This window comes from Macrotis lagotis, chromosome 4 (assembly GCF_037893015.1).
Source record: "Macrotis lagotis isolate mMagLag1 chromosome 4, bilby.v1.9.chrom.fasta, whole genome shotgun sequence".
NCBI lineage: Eukaryota > Metazoa > Chordata > Mammalia > Peramelemorphia > Peramelidae > Macrotis > Macrotis lagotis.
This window is the reverse complement of record NC_133661.1, coordinates 209,570,716-209,590,124: the sequence shown is the minus strand read 5'-3', so window position 1 is coordinate 209,590,124 and position 19,409 is coordinate 209,570,716. Positions and strand designations below refer to the sequence as shown.

The window sequence follows — 19,409 nt, the reverse complement described above, 5'->3', positions numbered from 1 at the left end:
TAATCTTTCTCTAAAGTTTATCCCACTTTTTGATTTCCTTATTTTTATTAGCATATCACCCAAAACAGTCACCCATGTTAGAACATGTGGAATCTTTGGTTCTTCTTTCTTTTCTTATTTTCTAAATCCTAGTTGTAGTATAGTTAAGTCTTACTGATTTGACCTTTAAAAATCTTTCCTAAGAAATCCTTCTTTTCTAGTCTTCCTGCTATCTTCCAAGAAAAAGTATTTATCTCTATCATCAGATAACTTGAGCAGTTTAGGTTTGATTTTTACTGATCTCTTCATTTCCAGTTTATTTTTTTTTCTGATTACAAAATCTTAGAATTAGAAGAGACATATACCTAAACAGGAATCCCTTTAGATCTTCTTACACTTTACTCCTCTTCATAAGCCCTAAGGATTGTTTTACTGATCTTCCATGTTATCATTATGCCTTTGATTTGCCTCATAACTAGAATGTATTCCCCTCTTCATCTCTATCTTCTGACTTCCCATGGACTCATTCAAGACTCAGCTCAAATCTCAGTTTCTGCAGGAGGCCTCTTTTGTTTATTTTTCCCAGTTAAAAGTTCCTTTTTTCTTAGATAATTTCCATCTATACTGTATGAAGGGTAGCTTGGGGTCATAGTGGATAGATAATTGGGCCTGGAGTTAGGAAGACCTGAATTCAAAACCTGCCCCAGACACTCACTAGCTTTGTGACCCTGATTTTGTCACTCTACCCTATTTGCCTCAGTTCTTTGTCTATAAAATGAGCTGGAGAAGGAAATGATAAACCATTCTAATCTCTTTCCTTCAAAAACCCCAAGAGGGTCACTGGGAGATGGACATCCCAGAAACTACTCAACAGCAGCAACAAAATACTTCATTTGTCTTGTGGATACCTATTTATTTGCATGTTGTCTTCCCCATTAGAAGATGTCCTCTTAAGGATGGTGACCAATGTTTTTGCCTTTCTTAAAATTCTGAGGGCTTAGTACAGTATCTGGAAGAAACCTAACAAATGATGGTTGTCTAAATAGCTGACTTTGACAACGTATCCAAAGAAAGTGGTATTCCACCATCTCTGGAGATAATCTTTATATTTTAATAATTTATACTTTTAGATATTTCAATCAGTTCTTCAATGTAATATGAATTTTTCTCATAAAGGCACTTTTTGGACCATGTCTCTGCCCAAACCTTCTAAATGACCTTTCAATTGCTTCCATAATCAAGGACAAAATCCCATTATGGCATTTAAAGCCCTCCATAATCATGTATAACTTAACTTACCAACTTTATTTCACACTAGTCTATATCGTGTAATCTATGGCAAACTAGACCAGGTAGTCACAGTGGCCATAGTATGACTGATTTAAAATGAAAAGTTGGAGTTCAAACCCTGACCCACTGCTTGGTATCTGTGAGAAGTTTTTTGAGTACCTTAGTACTTTGAGCAACTTCCTTATAATTTCTAGATCTCTGGTTGATGATTAGAGTCTCTTCTAGCCCTAAATCTATGATCTCATGATCATTTCATACATATTCCATGTTTTCCTACTTTTTCCCCTTTGTCCCATTACCTATTTTGAGATACATTGTGGTCATTTTTTATTTGTTTTTGGAGCCTACTTTCTTCATTCTGCCTCAGTTCCTGGAAATCTTTTTAGTCTGAACCATCATTCACTCTAAATTCTTGTGCAGATACTCTTTGAAAAGAATAGGTTGACTTTCAACCAGTTGCAAGATTGACTTGAATAGTTGGTAAGTTTTGAATTGTACATGGGTAGGGTTGCACATACCTTCTAGGGAAATTCCTCTGACTGCTTCTAGGCAGAGTTGTGGCCATAACTACCCATGATCCCTCCATTTATGAGTTTCTATTAAGCTTCTTTTTCTTAAGTAGAACTCAGAGTTCAAAATGCAAATGAGTATTGAACATGGTTAATTAGAGAAATACTCCCTACCTCACTGGGTTGATTCTCTATGCCCTGATAGATTTTTCTTCTCAGAAATAACACCTAGGCTATAACTAGGCATTTACAATAATTTTCACAGTTAACGATTCTTCTGGGAGAAAAGTTCCATTTTAAGGAAATCTGTTTTTGTTTTTTAAGTCAAGTTCTTAAAAGAGTAAAAGAACTTTATTATTATATGAAGTGGAGTTAGGTGCAACCCCTATCACCAAATTCTCTGTTTCATATTAGAGCTAGAAGGAACCTTAAAGATTATTAATCTTAATTTCTTGATTGTACAGAGGTGAAAGCTAAGGTCCTGGAGTATTGGCCTGCCCAACAGTATAGAAAAAAGTTCATTCAACTCTGACTGAAATCAAGGCTAAGGAGGGAAGTGGGAATAGGGGAAGGGTTTTGAGGGATCCAGTAAAGTAGAAGCTGTATTTCATAGATTCATAGTTAAGCCTGGAAAAAATCTTGAAAATTACCTTGTCCAGCTTTATATAGGGGAACAAACAGGATTACAGTAAGTGTCAAAATAGCAACCATAGTTCTCCTGACTCCTTAGTCTACCACTTTTGCAGCCAAGTTGCTAGTATTTAGTCTTTTTGGGGAACACAGGGTTACTTTTTTTTGACTAGTAATCATTAGTTTCATGAAGAATCACTTAGGGAAGGGTATAAAGGAGGCAGTGGCATGTCTTTTTAGCAGGTTGTATTTCCCTACTTGAAGTTTCTCTGCAAGAACTTGAGATTCTTAATGTTCCCAGTTTTATCCTCTACATAGCCTCCCTATACTTTCAGGTCCTGCTGCCAAGTCCTGGGTTCTTAGCCTCAGAAAAGTTTGAGAAGCCTAGGAGGGATTAACTTCATGAAGAAATAAGGTTCCCAGTATACGTAGGGCAGAGGGCATTTCAGGAAAGCATGGTCCTCCAGCAGGAGTGATACCCTCCTATACTCCACTTTCCTCCTCTCCAAGGATTCCACTTTCTATAGAATAGACTTTCTATAGAATAGCCATTGTCTCTTATCCTCTTCCTCCCCCCCCCCCAATCAACAAGACCTCTATGAGGCAGCCCTTGGGCCATTACTCTTGGCACTGAAAAGACCAGCTGTCTAGACAAAGAGATGGGCTCCAAAGATGAAGATAGAGGCATGTTGGGTCATGGCCCATTTCCTACCTGTAGGGCATATGAGAAGTTAACATTTGTTCAGGAGTCTTATGAGTCAAACTCCTCAACTTGTACTCTGATCATCCTATGGTAGGCATTACTCTCTCCATCTCAGCCCCACCCCACCCCAGGCCCTGAGCTGTACCTCCCTTTCTTTAGTAGGGTTCTTTACCACTCTTGTGTCATGGATCCCTTTGGCAGGCTGCTGAAGCCTATGGACCTCTTCTCTGAATAATGTTTTTAAAATGCATACAACATAATACACAGAAACACACACAAAAAAACAAATTACGTTTAAATATTTTGTTCAAATAGTAATAAATACAAACAAATTTATTGACTTCTGGTTTAGAGAAATATAATCTCCATGAAGGTTTTATACCCCTGGACACCATTCACCCTTCAGTAAAGTCCTAGTAGCTTCATCCTGACTTTGTTGTTCAGTCAGTTCAGTCATTTCATAACCCCATTTGGTGTTTCCTTGGCAATCATCCTGCCTACAACTCTGCATAGTTTTTATGGTTTGTTTATTTCTACTTTGGCTATAGACCAATATCTAAAATAATACAGTTATCCTAAGAAGCTCATGTTTTTCCTAGTACAAATGGGATAAAAGCATGCATATGTGTATATATACATATATTCATTCATATACATATACACATCCATATCTGTCTTACCTGTACTATCATACACAGATGAATGTACATTCCTATTTCAAAGAACTTAGATCCTCAATAAAACAAACATACATTTACACACACACACACACACACACACACACACACACACACACACATGTAACACAACAGCAGCAACAACAGTCATCATCTGACCAAAGAAGTAAAAGCCAGACAGGTTCCTGTAGGGTCTATTTGTATCCGGCCTTGGTTCCCATCAATGTTTGTAACAGGATTACTTTAGTAACCATGGAGGAACCCTTGTCTCACTGATAGACAAGAACAGCTGTTCATATGAGGCTTAGAAAGTGTCTAGAAGCTTGAATGATGTGAACATTTGGCAGCTTGGTCTATGTAATGCTTTTTCTATAAACAATTCTGATTTCAAGATGCTTCAGTACAGTTTATGATATATGAGTGAGTATGTGTGTGTGTGCATTTATGTGTGTATATATGCAATTTTAAAAAGTTCTAAAGTCATTCTAGTCACCCCTGAATACCTTGGCAGTTACGAGTGGGGGAGAAAAATTCTTGTATAACAATGAAGCAGCATTTCTGTGCATTGCCATTTTCTTTAATTCATTCTGAGAAAGTCTCTGGATGGCCTCATTTTCTTTTATGCTTGCAGGATAATAGCACTAAAGTCATAAAATTACAATTGATTATTATAGTTTTATTAGTGTTAGTCCCTTACAAATTATGATGTGCAATTTCTTAGAAAATAGAGATGCTGAGGGTTTATAATAATCTGAGGACACAGCAGTCACAGTACCATTCTGAAAATATTCATTGTTTTCCCAAATATATTAACATATTTTATTAAGCATGAGAGTCATAATAATAATATTTGTATTCTAATATCCTATATCTCATACAGGTTTTGGTTATCTTGTCCCTTTAAAACTGCATGTCCATAATTCAAAACTTAATGAATAACTGATTTGAGTTGTGCCCTGGGGATCCTTCTTTTTACATTTATTTCCCAAATCCTATGTATATTAGGTTCCATTCCACATCTTATGTATATTAGACTCCAGACCTCTTTTTACATTTATTTCCCAAATCCTGTGTATATTAGGCTCCAGAGCGAGAATTGCTATCCATAATTTGCAAGTGATATTTTTTCCAATGTTTTCAACCTGCCTCTGAAGGCTTGTTTGGATTTTTAGGAATGACTTTTCAACCTTTGATGAATCTATGACTTTTCAATGTCAGTACTCTTTCCAGATCAGGGATTAGACACTCTTTCTTATCCTCTACTGCCCTAGCCCATGCTCTCCCACAAATCTCTATGTGATTCTACATTCCAAAGATCTTCCTGATAGATCAGGGGTTCTTAAAGTAAGATCTGATAACTTGTTTAAAAAACCAATTTAAAAAGCTATATTTCAATATGATTCCTTCCTTTGAATTTCTATTTATATTATTTTATGCATTTAAAAAAAACCCTTTATTTTTAGGTCCCTAGGTTTCACCAGATTACCTAATGGGTCTAGATCTCTTGTTGCCTGCATACCACTGACCCATGCAGTCTGTGTACTCATTTATTTCTTTTTCTGATCTGACATCTCTGTGATGTAAGTGGAGAAAATTAATAAAGTAGAATTTTTTTCTAATGCAAATCTGCAGAGAAATGGTTTCTCTAAAGGTTTGTAGTAGCCTAGTTTCTTATCCATGTTGCTTCAGCATTGTAAAGACAATATGAAATTTATGGTAGAGAGATGACTCGTGTTGCATCATACCTCACATACTGTTGCTCTGACTATAATTAATTTCCAAAATTATGGTAATAAAAATGGCATTAATACATAAGCAAATGATATAAACAAATATTAATTTTTGTAGAACTTTACCATTTTGTCATTCAGAGAACTGTCCATTTTCACCATTACTCTTTTGAAACTAACAGGCCCCTAAGACATATTATTCTTATTGTACTTTCAGAGAAACCCTTAATAGTAAGGATTATAAAGACATGCAAAAATGACTGGAATAAACAGAATTGGAATGGACCTTGCTCTTAGGTGAACTAGAGAAAAGAGTACCTCAGAGTAGATAAAGAACTGGCTTAAGAATCAGGAGATTTGGGTTTGAATTCTTATATTTCTCACTCATTAGCTATATAGCTTTGAGTAAATTACTTTACTTTTCTCTAGATTTTCTCTAAAATAATTTTATTGAGTTTGATGACCAATAATTCCTTCCAATTTGATGATTCTATGAAGTAAAGAATGAAAAAGAGGGAGTCAGGTCAAGAAATATGGAATAGAACTAAAAATGCATTCAGAACAGACTCCAATTTCTGGACTTTTCAGGAGAGATGTCATCCAATGAGGACATGAAGAATAGGAGAGTCTAGATCACATCAGGATTAGAGTATGGCATATGGTCCTGAAATGTGTTCCCAAATATTAATTGTGAAAATGAAATTTTTAAGTGCATATTAAGTGTATAAAAATCTCTTGAAATTTTTCATATTTTCCTTTTGACATATTTTCTTATGGCCCTTTTCTTAGGTAGTTTATAGAATAGCATAGGGAGAAAAAGAGTTGATTTCATATTTCAGAATGATTAAGTCCATAAAAGTAATTGGATAGGAAATTGTGGGGAAGATGCCATGCATCCCATTCTTCAGTGGAGGAAAATGAGGGAGAATTTCCAAGTTATTTACCTCCCCCCCTCCAACTAGAAAGAGCGAAAGGAGCCAGAAATGGGTAGGGTTAAGGAAGTATCAGTTTAGATACTGATTTCACTTTGCAGAATGATGAGTTTTTGGAAATGATGAAGTCCAGAAAAGATCTTAAAAACCTCAATTCTTTTTAGCTTTCTTCTTCTTCCTCCTTCTCCTTCTTCCTTCTTCTTTTCTTTTCTTTTCTTTTTTTTTCCAAGGCATTGGGTTTAAGTGACTTGCCCAAGGTCACATAGCTAAGGTAATTATGTATTTGAGGCTGAATTTGAACTCAGGTCCTCCTGACTCCAGGGCCAGTACTCTGTTCACTGTGCCACCTAACTACCTCTCTAACTTCTTAGGGTCAACTCTCCTATTCCCTTTAGATGATCAGTAGCTTCCCTAGTTCTTTTTCTTCTTCTTTTTTGTTCTGTATCAATCAATCAATCAATCAATCAATCAACACATTTATATAGTAGGTAGACTGCTGAAAAAGCATAAACAAAAACAAGATTATTCTTTGATATTGGTTAGTTGTTTTTCAGTTGTAGCCTACTTTTCCCCTGTTAGGGGTTTTCTTGGCAAAGATTCTTTCTTTTACCAGCTCATTTTTTCAGATGAGGAAGTGTAGGCAAATAGGATTAAGTGACTTGCCCAGGGTCACACAGCTTCCAAGTGTCTGAGACCAAATTTGACCTCAGGAAGATGAGTATTCCTGATTCCACTCTATCCACTCAGCCATCTGATTACCCAGTTCTAGTTGATCTCTTGATCTGTACAGTTTTTAAAGTCTTTTCATAACCTAGCTCCAGGCTTAGTATGTATTATTCTGCTTCAAACATTCTATGGTCTAGATTTGCAGGTATTCTTGACCTTGAATAGGATTTCTGATGTGATTATTTTGACCTTGTGGCATATTAGAAAGACCGTAGAATAGAAATCTAGAAAAACTCGGTTCTAGACCTGACTCTGCCACAATAAAGTTGGTGTGTGAACTTTGGTAGCAAGGCATCTTAACTTCCCTAGGTTTTAATGTCTTCATTTGTAAAACAAAGGGTTTAGTCAGTTGATTTATAAAGTCTCTTACAGCTATAATATTTTAGAATCACTGACATATTTATTTTACTTTTCTCTCTAAAATGATTATTGTAAGCTCTTCTCTGTGAATAGAGAAAAGAGCATTTATACTTTAAATGGACCATTTTCTTTAAGTCAGAACAACTAATACCTTAACTTCTCAAACTCCTTTAAAGGACCTCAAAACTTTATTTCATCAAATTTGTTAATATGCTTAATATTGTAATTTTAAACCATTATTCTTTATCAGGAGCCTATTCTGGGGTTGTGTCTTTAGAAATGAAAATTTAATTTGTAATCTAAGTAGGTTTCTCTGTTAGGTTGAGAACCTCTTTGTCATGTGTGGTGGTGAAGTCAATCAAGTCTTATAGATTTTATGCTTATATAAAAATGTGAAAAACATCTCCTTTCTTTTAGTAAGGAAGCATTTCAATTAAATTTAAACCATTTATTAAGTGCCAAATAGATATAGAGATAGAGATAGATAGATATATAGATTAGATATAGATATAATCCAGTTAAAAAAGGAGTTAGTCTTGGATGTCAGAAGACTTCGGGGTCAAATGTGACTATGGGCATGTCACTCCAACTCTAACTTCCCCAGGTAGCTTCATAAGATTTTAATCAATCTATTATTTAGTAACTGCCTACTCTGTGCTAGGTATTGGAAATATAGAGACAAAAATGAAAGTTACTTTTCTCAGAGAACTATACAAAATAATTATGCAGGGTGATTTATAGGGAGAGGTACAAACAGTATGATGGTGATCAACATTCTAGATTATACATTTAGGATGGAAGACAGTCATTTCCAAAATACAGAAATAAAATTTGCATACTGAGAGTTCCTTATATGATTGAAATCACAAATTCTTTCAGATCCCTCCCCCCAACACAACACATACACACACATACACACACACACACAAACACACAAAACAAAATTTTAAGCCATGTTGACAAATTGAATAGTAGATGTCACTAGCCCATATTAGTACTGTGGAAATTTAGCAGATCTAACTATATCATGGGGAGGGTACATTTAAATTTAAAATTATGATGCTCTTGGACAGACACTGATTAAAAATGTGGTAGTGATTACATGAAAAAATATTCAACCCCCCCCCCCCCATACAGCAATATCTTTAGAATGGAATCTTCAGCTCCTCTACCACCTCTGAGTGCTTTTGCAGAGAATCTTGTTGCTTTAAAATATCATAATTCATCTTTCAAATCATTCTTAGAAGTTTAGTCACATGCCATAAATCTAATTTTTAAGAAGTATCTCAGTGAGAGATAGTATGACAGATCTTTTAAGAGTGAATTGAATACTCATTATTACCAATTGACTTTCTGGAGGCAAAAAAAGGTCTTTGGATGATGGTATATATAGTCCCCAACTTAGCCACTCTGCTGCAAACATGCCTGGTAGACAGCACAGATACTGGCTTCCTTTTGAATGCCTAAGCAGTAGCTAGAAAATAACAAATGCATCCACAGAATGAGCTCTTCACTTCAATTTACCATTCATTTTGCCCCTAAGAAACAGTAGCTAGCCAGGCTTTGTGGTTTAAGGAAGAGATTCATTTACCTGCATGACTGCTGAGGGTACTGTGTGAACTGCAAATATGTATCTTACCCAAGACAGTAACAAAAGGTCAAATACCAGATTTGTAATAACTTGAGACCTGGCTTGATTTAAGTCTTGATATCAAATGGAGTGGTGGCTGTCATTTTATACCTTTCCATTAAACTCAAATTATATTCATTCTCTCTCTCTCTCTCTCTCTCTCTCTCTCTCTTTCTCTCAGGACATATGTGAAGACATCTCTGATCATGTTGAACAAATCCATGCCCTCCTAGAAACCGAGTTTTCCCTGAAGCTTCTGTCCTACTCTGTCAATGTGATCGTTGATATCCACACAGTACAGCTCCTCTGGCACCAGCTGCGGGTCTCTGTTCTGGTTCTGAGAGAACGAATTCTACAGGGATTGCAGGACGCCAATGGGAACTATACCAGGCAGACTGATATTCTGCAGGCTTTCTCTGAAGAGACAACAGAGGTGTGTATGGTTCTTTAATAGGGAGAAGTATTCTTTAAAGTGTCCTTGTTGGAAAATGTTTTTAAACTTAGAGCTGCGAAAGAGACATTTTTGTTTAGTTGATTATTATATGCAACTTTGGGCAAACTCCTTATATTGTTGTTGAGTCATATCAGCTGTCTTCTACTCTTTGTGACCCCATCACAGGTTTTCTTGACAAAGGTACGGGAGCAACTAGGTGGCACAGTAAATAGAGCACTGGTCTGAGGTCAGGAGGACCTAAGTTCAAAACCAGACTGAGACATTTGATATTTACAAGCTGTGTGACTTTGGGCAAGTCACTTAACTGCATTGCCTCACCAAAAAAAAAAAAAGAAATAGATAAAGATATGAGAGTGTTTTGGCATTTCCCTTCCCCAATCCATTTTACAGATGAGGAATGGAACCAAATAGAGTTAGGTGATTTGCCCAGGTCACATTGCTAGTAAAGTGTCTGAGGCTCAATTTGAACTCATGATGATGAATCTTTCATTTCTAAACCCAGTATTCTAAAACACCACTTAACTTCCCTAAATTCCTTATAAACTTCCTTATTTTGATTTTCTCATTCCACAAAATGGGAAGGTGGAGAAAGAGTTTGGTGATTTTAAGGGAGGTATAGACATCAGAGGGATTAACCTAGGGTATTTAATTGAGGATCAAGCCTTGGAATTAGAGTAACCTGTGTTCAAGTCCAGTTTTTAACATACACTAACTATATGACTGTGGGCAAGTTTAAGACTGTAGGTAACTTTCTAAGTCTGTAAGTTCTAATAGACAAGTTCACATTCTATACTAATGAAATTTAGAAAAATGATGAAAAAATAAATTATTATTATTATTATTATTATTATTATATAAAGGATTTTGAGATCTTGGTGAAAATTGATATTTATGTGTGTATGTGTATTCACATACACATATAACATTAGTACCAAAGTTTCATAGTTACAGAAAATTCATCAGTAAATACCTATTGTTTGATTACTTTGTGGCAAAAGGCATAGCTCAGAGCAAACTTTAGCAACCATGTGCTGTTATGTGTATGTATATGTATGATTGTATATGTGAATGTATGTGTGTATTTATCTTCTACAGGTTCTGATTCACTTTGTTATGGTATAGTCTCATTACTTCCCATCTTGAAATCCATAAACCCAACCCTGAAACAGCTCAGGAACCTTAGAAGATGAATTTAGGTCTAGATTAGATTGTTCTTATATGGTGAAGGCCCTAGGACCAATAAATTTTCACACTGAAGGGACCACAGAAGTCACCCAAATCCCTTTATTGAGAGACAGGGAATCTGAGACCCAAAGAGGTGAAGTAAGAAAGGTTAAATATTGCCCGCATTTATATAAGTAGTGAGGGTCCTTTGATCTAACTCAGTATTGCCAAGTTCAAATAGAAATGGAAGCCACTAGACCATACATAAAGATCTCTGCAGGATCCATGTTGATTTTTTTTTTTTAGGTTTTTGCAAGGCAAATGGGGTTAAGTGGCTTGCCCAAGGCCACACAGCTAGGTAATTATTAAGTGTCTGAGGTCGAATTTGAACTCAGGTACTCCTGACTCCAGAGTGGTACTTTATCCACTGTGCCACCTAGTCGCCCCCGATTCAGTTTTTAAATGTAGCATTATATTTTTATTTATTTTGTTAAGTATTTCCTAATTACATTTAAATTTACATTTAATACTCAGCAATGTTGTAGGTTAGTCTTTGATATTTCTGTTCCAAATCACTCCTCTATGCCCCACTGAGCCTGAGTTTGCTATTTAGTAAATCTCTTTGGGAAGTAATAGACCTGAAGATTTTTATTCAGACCTGTATTTCTGAGAGTAGAGCTCATGGAACCTGGAATTTCCTTGGCATTTGGGTTTATGGGCTAGGAGTTACTAATGGTTTAACTGAAGAAAAAAATTATGACCTCTGACACTTCAACAAAGTCCTAGCTAGGATTGTAAATCTCATTTCCCACCACTCCGCCCCAATTTTAGGTCTCTGTGTGTGCTTTGTTGTTCAGTCGTTTTTTTCAATCCTACTCTTCATAACCCCCATTTGGGGGTTTCTTGGCAAAGATACTACAATGATTGGCCTTTCTTTCTCCATCTCAATTTAGAGATGAGAAAACTGAATCAAACAGGGTTAAGTGACTTGCCCAGGGTCACAAAGTTAGTAAGGATCTGTGACCAGATTTAAACTTGGGGAAGAGGAGTTCTGGCACTCTATCCTCTGTACCACCTAGCTACCTTGTGTGTGTTCTATTATGATGATATAAATGTCATAGTTTTCCTAAGGGTCTTCTTATGGCTTTATGCTGTGCCCTAACAAAGTTACTGATCCAAACTAAGATCGCTAGAGGGTACTTGTTTGAAATGTAAAGAGGGACTCTATAAAATCCCATATGCATTTCACTCTGTTGTCTCTTCTCTACTCATATTACTGCCATTCAGTTTAGGTACCTAACACATATTCCTTGGACTCTTACAGCCTTGTAACTGGTCTCCCTATCTTCATTCTCCTATTTATTCAATTCAATTTTCACTTCTTCCCACAAGTTCCTAAACCAAAATCTTTTGCTTTTTCATTCAGCAAATACTTATTAGAGCTCTCTTCTAATTGAGACATTATCCTAGTTATGGGGGGGGGCAGGGTTGGGGGAAGAAGAAAGGTATAAAAAAATACATGTTCATCTTTGGAATTGTAGGTTTAGTAGGAGAATAAGGAATATATTAAGATAGCTTTAATACACAAAAGCCAAGAGCTATGTAGTACCTAAGGAAGTCATTGTTACATATGAATGGTATGAGGGAAGGCTTTGAGGAAGGTGTTGCATTTGAGTTGGGCTTTTAAAGGATATCTAGGAATTCAAAAGCTGAGAGGACAAGAAGTGGGACATCTCTCCTCCAAGCAATAGAATGAGCAAAATCATGAAGACAGGAAAGGGTAGAGTATATTCCAGAATGAGAGAATAATCCATGTTGCTTAGAGGGTAGAGTATGCAAAGGAGACTAATATGGTATGAGAGGGATGCTATCACCTTTCTGAAATTATAATGTATAAATTTTGTTATTTTATATCATCATACTAAAATATAAACTCCTTAAGGGAAGGGATATTTTATTTTATTTTATTTTAATCTTTGCATCCACAGTACCCAACACAATGCCTTGTACATGGCCTATTAAATGCTCATATTGGATAGATCAAAGGTTGGGAAGTTGGAGAGACATAAATCATTGAAGTGAATAGGCAGTATGTCTAGTCGAATTAATCAACAATAGAATTAATAGAGGAAAGTAAAGCCAGATAATATGATGGATTGGAGGAATGTGGGAGGATAGATGAAATAGAGGTCTTGGTGAGAATGAGGAATTGTTTAAGGAGTTATGAGGTAAGGTTATAGATGGAAGAATAAGAGATTATAATCACAAAAGGGGATTTCAGAATTCACAATCGTGAAGTTGGCATAATTATGAGTAATACTAAAATCTATTATGTGACCATTCCTATGAGTTGCCAAGGTAGATTCAAAATGTAGGTCATGAGTACTGAAAAAGATGACAGACTGGAAGATCATGGGACATCCACAGATATTTTGAAATATCCTCAGTATCAGAACAGGGATCAAGTTGGAGGAATGATCTGAATGAGCTGAATAATGAATGCTCTCCATCCCAAAGGAGAGGCACAATATACAGAGACATTATAGTACATGTGGAATAAGCACTTGACTCAAAGTCCACAGAAATTCATATTTTGGTGCCTTGATGCCCAGAATCTCTGTTAAATGTGAATCCTTTTAGCCAAGGACTTCCACTTAGCTATTCAAGGTCTTCCCACAATCTATGAACAGCCTTTCTTTTTAGCCTTATTTCATAAAACTCTCCTTCAAATATTTAATCTTTTGACTCTTTCCTTGCTTTCCTGGCATTGTTTTCTAAAAGTAAAATAGACTCCTCCTGTCCCCACCTATGGATATCACTTTCTTTCAAGACCAAGTTCAGATGCTGCATCATCCCCTATGATGTCTTCTCACTCTCCATCCCAGAAATGATTCTTCTTTCCCTCCTTCTACCTCTTGTTTGACCTTTCTTAAGTATGTAATCATTTTCTAGCTTTCATTGTAATTATCTGTATACTTCCCTTGCCTATATTGTCATGCTCTGTAAACAGTTGTTCATTATTAAATGTCTGATAGATTGAATTGAATTATTAAGTTGTATGATCCTCAAGGGTAGTGAAGTTTGAGTTTGGTTGGGGTTTTTTTTCATCTTTTTTTTCCAAAATATTCAGCATAGTACTTTGCATATTTTTTTTGATTCTTTTTTTGGACCAGATCTGTGATTTCATCAAGGAGCTCCCAGGGAATATCTTTCCTTTGCAGATCAGCATTCTCACTGTAATTTTATAGTTTGAAAAACTTGTCTAGGACATTGAAAGCCTAAGTGCATTGTCTGGGGTTCAACAGATGTGTTTGTGTGTCAAAAGTAGGATTTGAAGATATACTCTAAGGCTATCCATTAAAATATATGATCCTATCACCTCCTTTCCCCATTTTTAAATATAACTCACCATGATAAATGTTTTTTTTAATTCAAAGGAGTTATCATGTCTGTAATACTATCAAATCCAAATGACAGAATTGAGTTAGAAGGCAATATGGCAGCTAGGTAGTACAGTGGATAGAGCAGTAGGTCTAAAGCCAGGAAGACCTGAATTCAAATTTGACTTTAGACACTCAGTAGTTGTGTGTTTGAGCAAGTCACTCTGCCTCAGTTTTCTTATCTGTAAAAACAAGCTAGAAAAGGAAGTAGCATATCACTCTAGTATACTTAACAAGAAGATCCCACACAAAGTCAGGAAAAAGTCAGAAACAACAAAGAAGCTAATTAAAATGGAAGGTGGCTGTAGGCTGATTATAAACTTGTTTGAATGTAAATTTCATATATACACACATGCATTTATGTACACACATGTGTATGTTATATACACATGTGTATATATAAACACATGAATGTGCATCTCTCATACAAATCCATGTCAAATTATTATTGCCTTTGATATTATGCTTTCTTCAATTTTTTATATTATCTAAGCCTTCTCTGTCAGTGAGTTGATTCATAAGTAGTGCAGGTCACTGAATAAATGATTAATATGAAATAAAGTGCAACACCACGGGTTCTTTTGTCTTCTGTTTTGCTCTAAGTCAATCATACCTGTCACCACTACCCCTAAAATTAGGGGAAATAAAGGAGGAAATTGGGATAAATTCAACCAAGCCTAAATAAATTCATCTGGCAAAGATTTGCAGCCAAATGAAGAAGGAAATGGAATAAAACATGCTGTCAAACAAGAATAGTTAACATGCATGATTTAGTTTGGAATAGTGGGATGTGAGAATTCCAGAAAAAGAAAGAATACTTTTTTTTAGGTTTATGGGGATTGCTTCAGGACATCAAAATTCCTTTGTTTAGTAAACCAAAATACTTTTTTCCTTATATTAAATTATGTATTTGAAACCTAAAACCCTAGGTATATAGCATCTCCCTAACAAAAAAAAATGCATTATTTTTTAAAAACATGTTTTCTTTTGTGGTGTCAGGCCTATAGTTGTCAGAAAAACACTTTAAAAAAACTCTTTCAAATGAAATATGGACATTATTTAGTGGGAGTGAATGTGTTCTACTGACAGTAGTAATATTTTAAAATTACTACAGGCCAGCATGATGAAATGTAAAATGTGTACTGTAATTAGAACTTGTTTTTCTCTGGTAGTAATCTCTTTCATCTAGTGACTGAAATGTAACTATTGTATGTAGTCAAATATTTCTTCCACAAAATGCTTTGCTCTCCAGGAAGCTCCAAGTGTGCAATGTGAGCTAATTAATAATTATGAAGGCTTTGTGATTTTCACACAAAAGCTAAAACATGTTCTTTGCTTGCAGATTATCATTCTTCTATTTTCTTGATGCATTCATTCATTTCCTCATTCAACAAATTCCAGTGCTAGGCACCATGGGGCTTAAAAAGACCCTGCCTTCAAAAAATTTCCATTTCTAGTTAAAGGACAGTTAGATGGTATAGTGGATAGAGCACTGACCTTGGAGTCAGGAGGTTGAAAGTTTGAATCTGGCCTCAGACACTTGACACTTACTAGCTGTGTGACCTTGGACAAGTCATATCCAGGGTTATCTCCAATTATCCTGGTTCATTTCTGGTCACTGGATCCAGATGGTTCTGGAGGAGAAAGTGAGGCTAGTGACTTAGTACAGTACCACTTCACTCATGTCGAATTCATGTGCCTTTCATGATACCACCTCTCTGATATCATGCTCTTCTTTGAGGAAGAATTCAAACATCAATTAGAGTTAAGGGGACAAGATTTATGAAATTATAAATACAAATGCACAACACAACAGTATATAACTGGGTGATACAAATGATAAATTTAGAAGAGGAAGAGGTCACTGAGAATATTATGGTTGGAAAAGACTCTTGAAATTATTCCTCTATCATCACTTCTGATTATACTCTTATACTTTGAAGTGCTATGCTTTTTATGGTGAGGGGGAAGGGCAGGATGAAGAAGTGATTACATATCTCATGTACTGTGATCTGTGATGGATAGAGTGCTATATGGAGTTAGGAAGACCTGGGTTTGAATTCAGCTTCAGGCATTTACTGGCAGTGTGTCTCTGGACAAATCACTTAAACTATCTGAACCTCAGGTTTTTTATCCACAAAATGATAATAATTATAGTACCTATCTCATAGGGTTATTGTGAGATTCAAATGAGAAGATGTATGGAAAGTACTTTTAACACCCAAAGCAAAATAAAATTCAAATAGAGTTATTTGAAAAGGAAGTAAATTGAAAAAAGGGTCCAGTGAAGGTCTTTCTTATTCTCTTCTTTTTCCAGGATTACCAACATGCCTTTTTTTTTAGGTTTTTTTTTTCAAGGCAATGGGGTTAAGTGGCTTGCCCAAGGCCACAAAGCTAGGTCATTATTAAGTGTCTGAGACCAGATTTGAACCCAGGTACTGCTGATTCCAGGGCTGTTGCTTTATCCACTGCACCACCTAGCCACCCTACCAACATGCCTTTTGAACTGTTATTTTTATCCTACAGAATTAATCTATCACTTTTATTGGTACTAGATACCCTCAATCACTTATGTACACTGGTGAAAAAGGATGAATTAAGGGAGAATAAGGATAGTCATGTATGGGTTATCTGTATCACTAGAGGAAATAACCCACAATGCTGAGATCACAGCTCCCTTGGAGCTTCTTTGTACAAAAAACAATGCTCTTTTCTAGTCAGTTATAATTTTCTAGAAGTTGAATATTTATCCACCAAAGTCCTGCTCCTCACCATTGTATATGAGTGAATCCAGATTATCTAATACTATGCCAAATGGAATGAAACAGAGATATTATGTTGACCTGAGCCATCAGTTCATGGACACTGTCTTGCTATAGAATCTGCCATATCTCCTATTTACAGATAATATTGTGCTAATTCCATTAAGTCCTGAAACTTTGGGAAAAAATCCTCCAAGAAATCCATGATCATTTCACAGATCCACAAAAATTCTGAATTGAAAGAATTTTACTATTGTCTCCCCCCCCAAAATAATCTCCACTACAAAGGTACCACTTCTAGTGAACCAGTCATCTCCTGAGGTAGCCCCATTTTACCGTGGGATCATTTCAAATTGTGAGACAGTGCTTCTTGATATCGTCTAGAGTAACCCTTTATCATTTTAACCATTTCTCCTACTTTTGTTTTCTAGGACCAGTGAGGTGGTTACTTTAGACCACTAGGGTAAATACATAATCTGGCCTGAAGAAAATAAAAATCAGGGGCTCCTTTACTCCATTTCTTCATAAAAAGATTCAGACTGGTTCTAAAGATATAATTTTTTGCTTACATAATGCTTTGTAGTTTTTAAGCTCTTTTGCATACATTAACTCAACAAACTTTTATTAAACACTTGCTATATGCAATATTCCTCAAAACTGGGAGACAGCATGATCAGTAGAAAAAGATTACTGAATTTTGAGTCAGAACTTGGTTCAAATTCCATTTCTGCTATTTGTGATCTATGTATGTAATTTCTCTATACCTCAATTTCCTTGCTACTAAAATGAAGGAGATAGCATGATCATCCTTCTAGTATTATCACTATACAAGTCAGTATTATGATGTGGCAGGCAAAAAAGTCAATTCAATTTTGGAATGTATTAAGAGAGGCATAACTTCCAGAAAAAAGGGAGTTGATAGTTCCCATTGTACTCTGTCCTCATCAGAACTCATCTGGAGTATTATGTTCAGTTCTGGGCACCACATTTTAAGGACAATGATAAACTGGAGAGTGTCCAAAGGAAGGCAATAAGATAGTTGGAGGAATTTCAAATTACACCATGAAATTCACTTGAAGGAGATTGGAATGTTTAACCTGAAAAAAGAGAAGACTCAAGGGAAGTTCAGAGTTATGATAACAATTCAAGTATTTGAAGGTCTGTGATGTGGAGGAAGGATTTAGAAAGGGAGTAAATGGGGAGGGGGGGGGGGAGGAAGAGGCCAAACTGGGTACTATTCTATTCTAGGAAATCACAGGTTAAGTCCCAATCCCTAATATCTTTGATGTAACCAAAGGAGGCATTTTTTTGGTCCCCACTTTATAGATTAAAAAAAGAGAGACTCAGGTTGAAAGACTTGTCTCAAGATTAATTAGGAAGGTCATTAGGGTCAGGAATACCTTTTGGTTTGTGTTTCCATCTCAAAGAAGGCTTTAGAGATTAATAAGCAAAGAACTATTGTCATCCAACAAAAGTAACTGAATGATCTTACTGTGCTTACTATTGACAGGATACAAAAGGGAAAAATTTCCCTCTCAAAAATTACTGCACTACAATAGGGGAGAAGAAATGACTGAAAAGCATTCACTAATTTTAAAAAAAGTGAATTGTGTCAGTTTTTAAAATTAGTACCCTATTTTATTTTCATATATATTTATTTTAAAACTGTAGTTAGTATTTTCAAAACTGGAAATGATCAAGACTTTTTGAAATCCTGACTTGTATGAAGTTCTAGAGTAAGGCTTGGATAAAACCAAGACTATAATGGTGGTCTTTCCCATCTTATTCTAATTCCCTCAATAGAGCCTTAAATACAGAGATGATATGAATTTTTAATCTTGATATCTCCAGAATCCAGCCCACAGTAGGCAATTAATAAATCCTTGTTTATTAGTAAATTGTTGATGGCTAGGTGCCTTTGTACCAACTCTTCTCCTAATTATTCCCCCTTCAGCTTCACCTCTTATAATGCCTTGTTTTCTTAAAAACTCTCCTCCAGTGACAACTTCTATATGAAATCTTTTCTGAATTTCCCAAATGCTAACTCTACAGCCAAGAAAAATTGCCTCATATTTCTTTTGTATATGGTTTTTTATGTATATGTATTCTTGGGTAGAGTGTAAGATATCTGAAGTTAAGGATTGTTTAATTTTTATTATTGTATCTGACATTCAGTTGGTGCTTAAATAATACTTTTTGGTTGCTTAGTTCTTGGATCAGATGGCATTGCATTGAATTCTTATTATTGTTACACCATCACTTTAATCATCAGGGTTTTAGTAGAAAACCAGAATGATTATCTTGGCATAACATTTGCTAGCATCAGATTCTACTTTAAAAGAAAAATATACAAAGAATGGAATGGGGTGTGGGAGAGAACAGGTGAGAACCTCATTAGGGCAGTGTGAAACTTGACATAGAAG

General features: G+C 35.6%; 1 protein-coding gene across 5 annotated transcripts in view; it reads left to right on the top strand.

Annotated features, from left to right (window-relative positions):
* The window catches only part of AKAP6 (A-kinase anchoring protein 6), a 474,513-nt gene that overhangs the window by 91,912 nt on the left and 363,192 nt on the right, over positions 1 to 19,409 (top strand). For all 5 annotated transcript variants that reach the window (XM_074235346.1, XM_074235350.1, XM_074235349.1 and 2 more), the window contains exon 3: positions 9,348 to 9,599. In XM_074235346.1, coding sequence (XP_074091447.1) covers positions 9,348 to 9,599 — 252 coding nt within the window. The remainder of the gene's footprint in view (positions 1 to 9,347; positions 9,600 to 19,409) is intronic.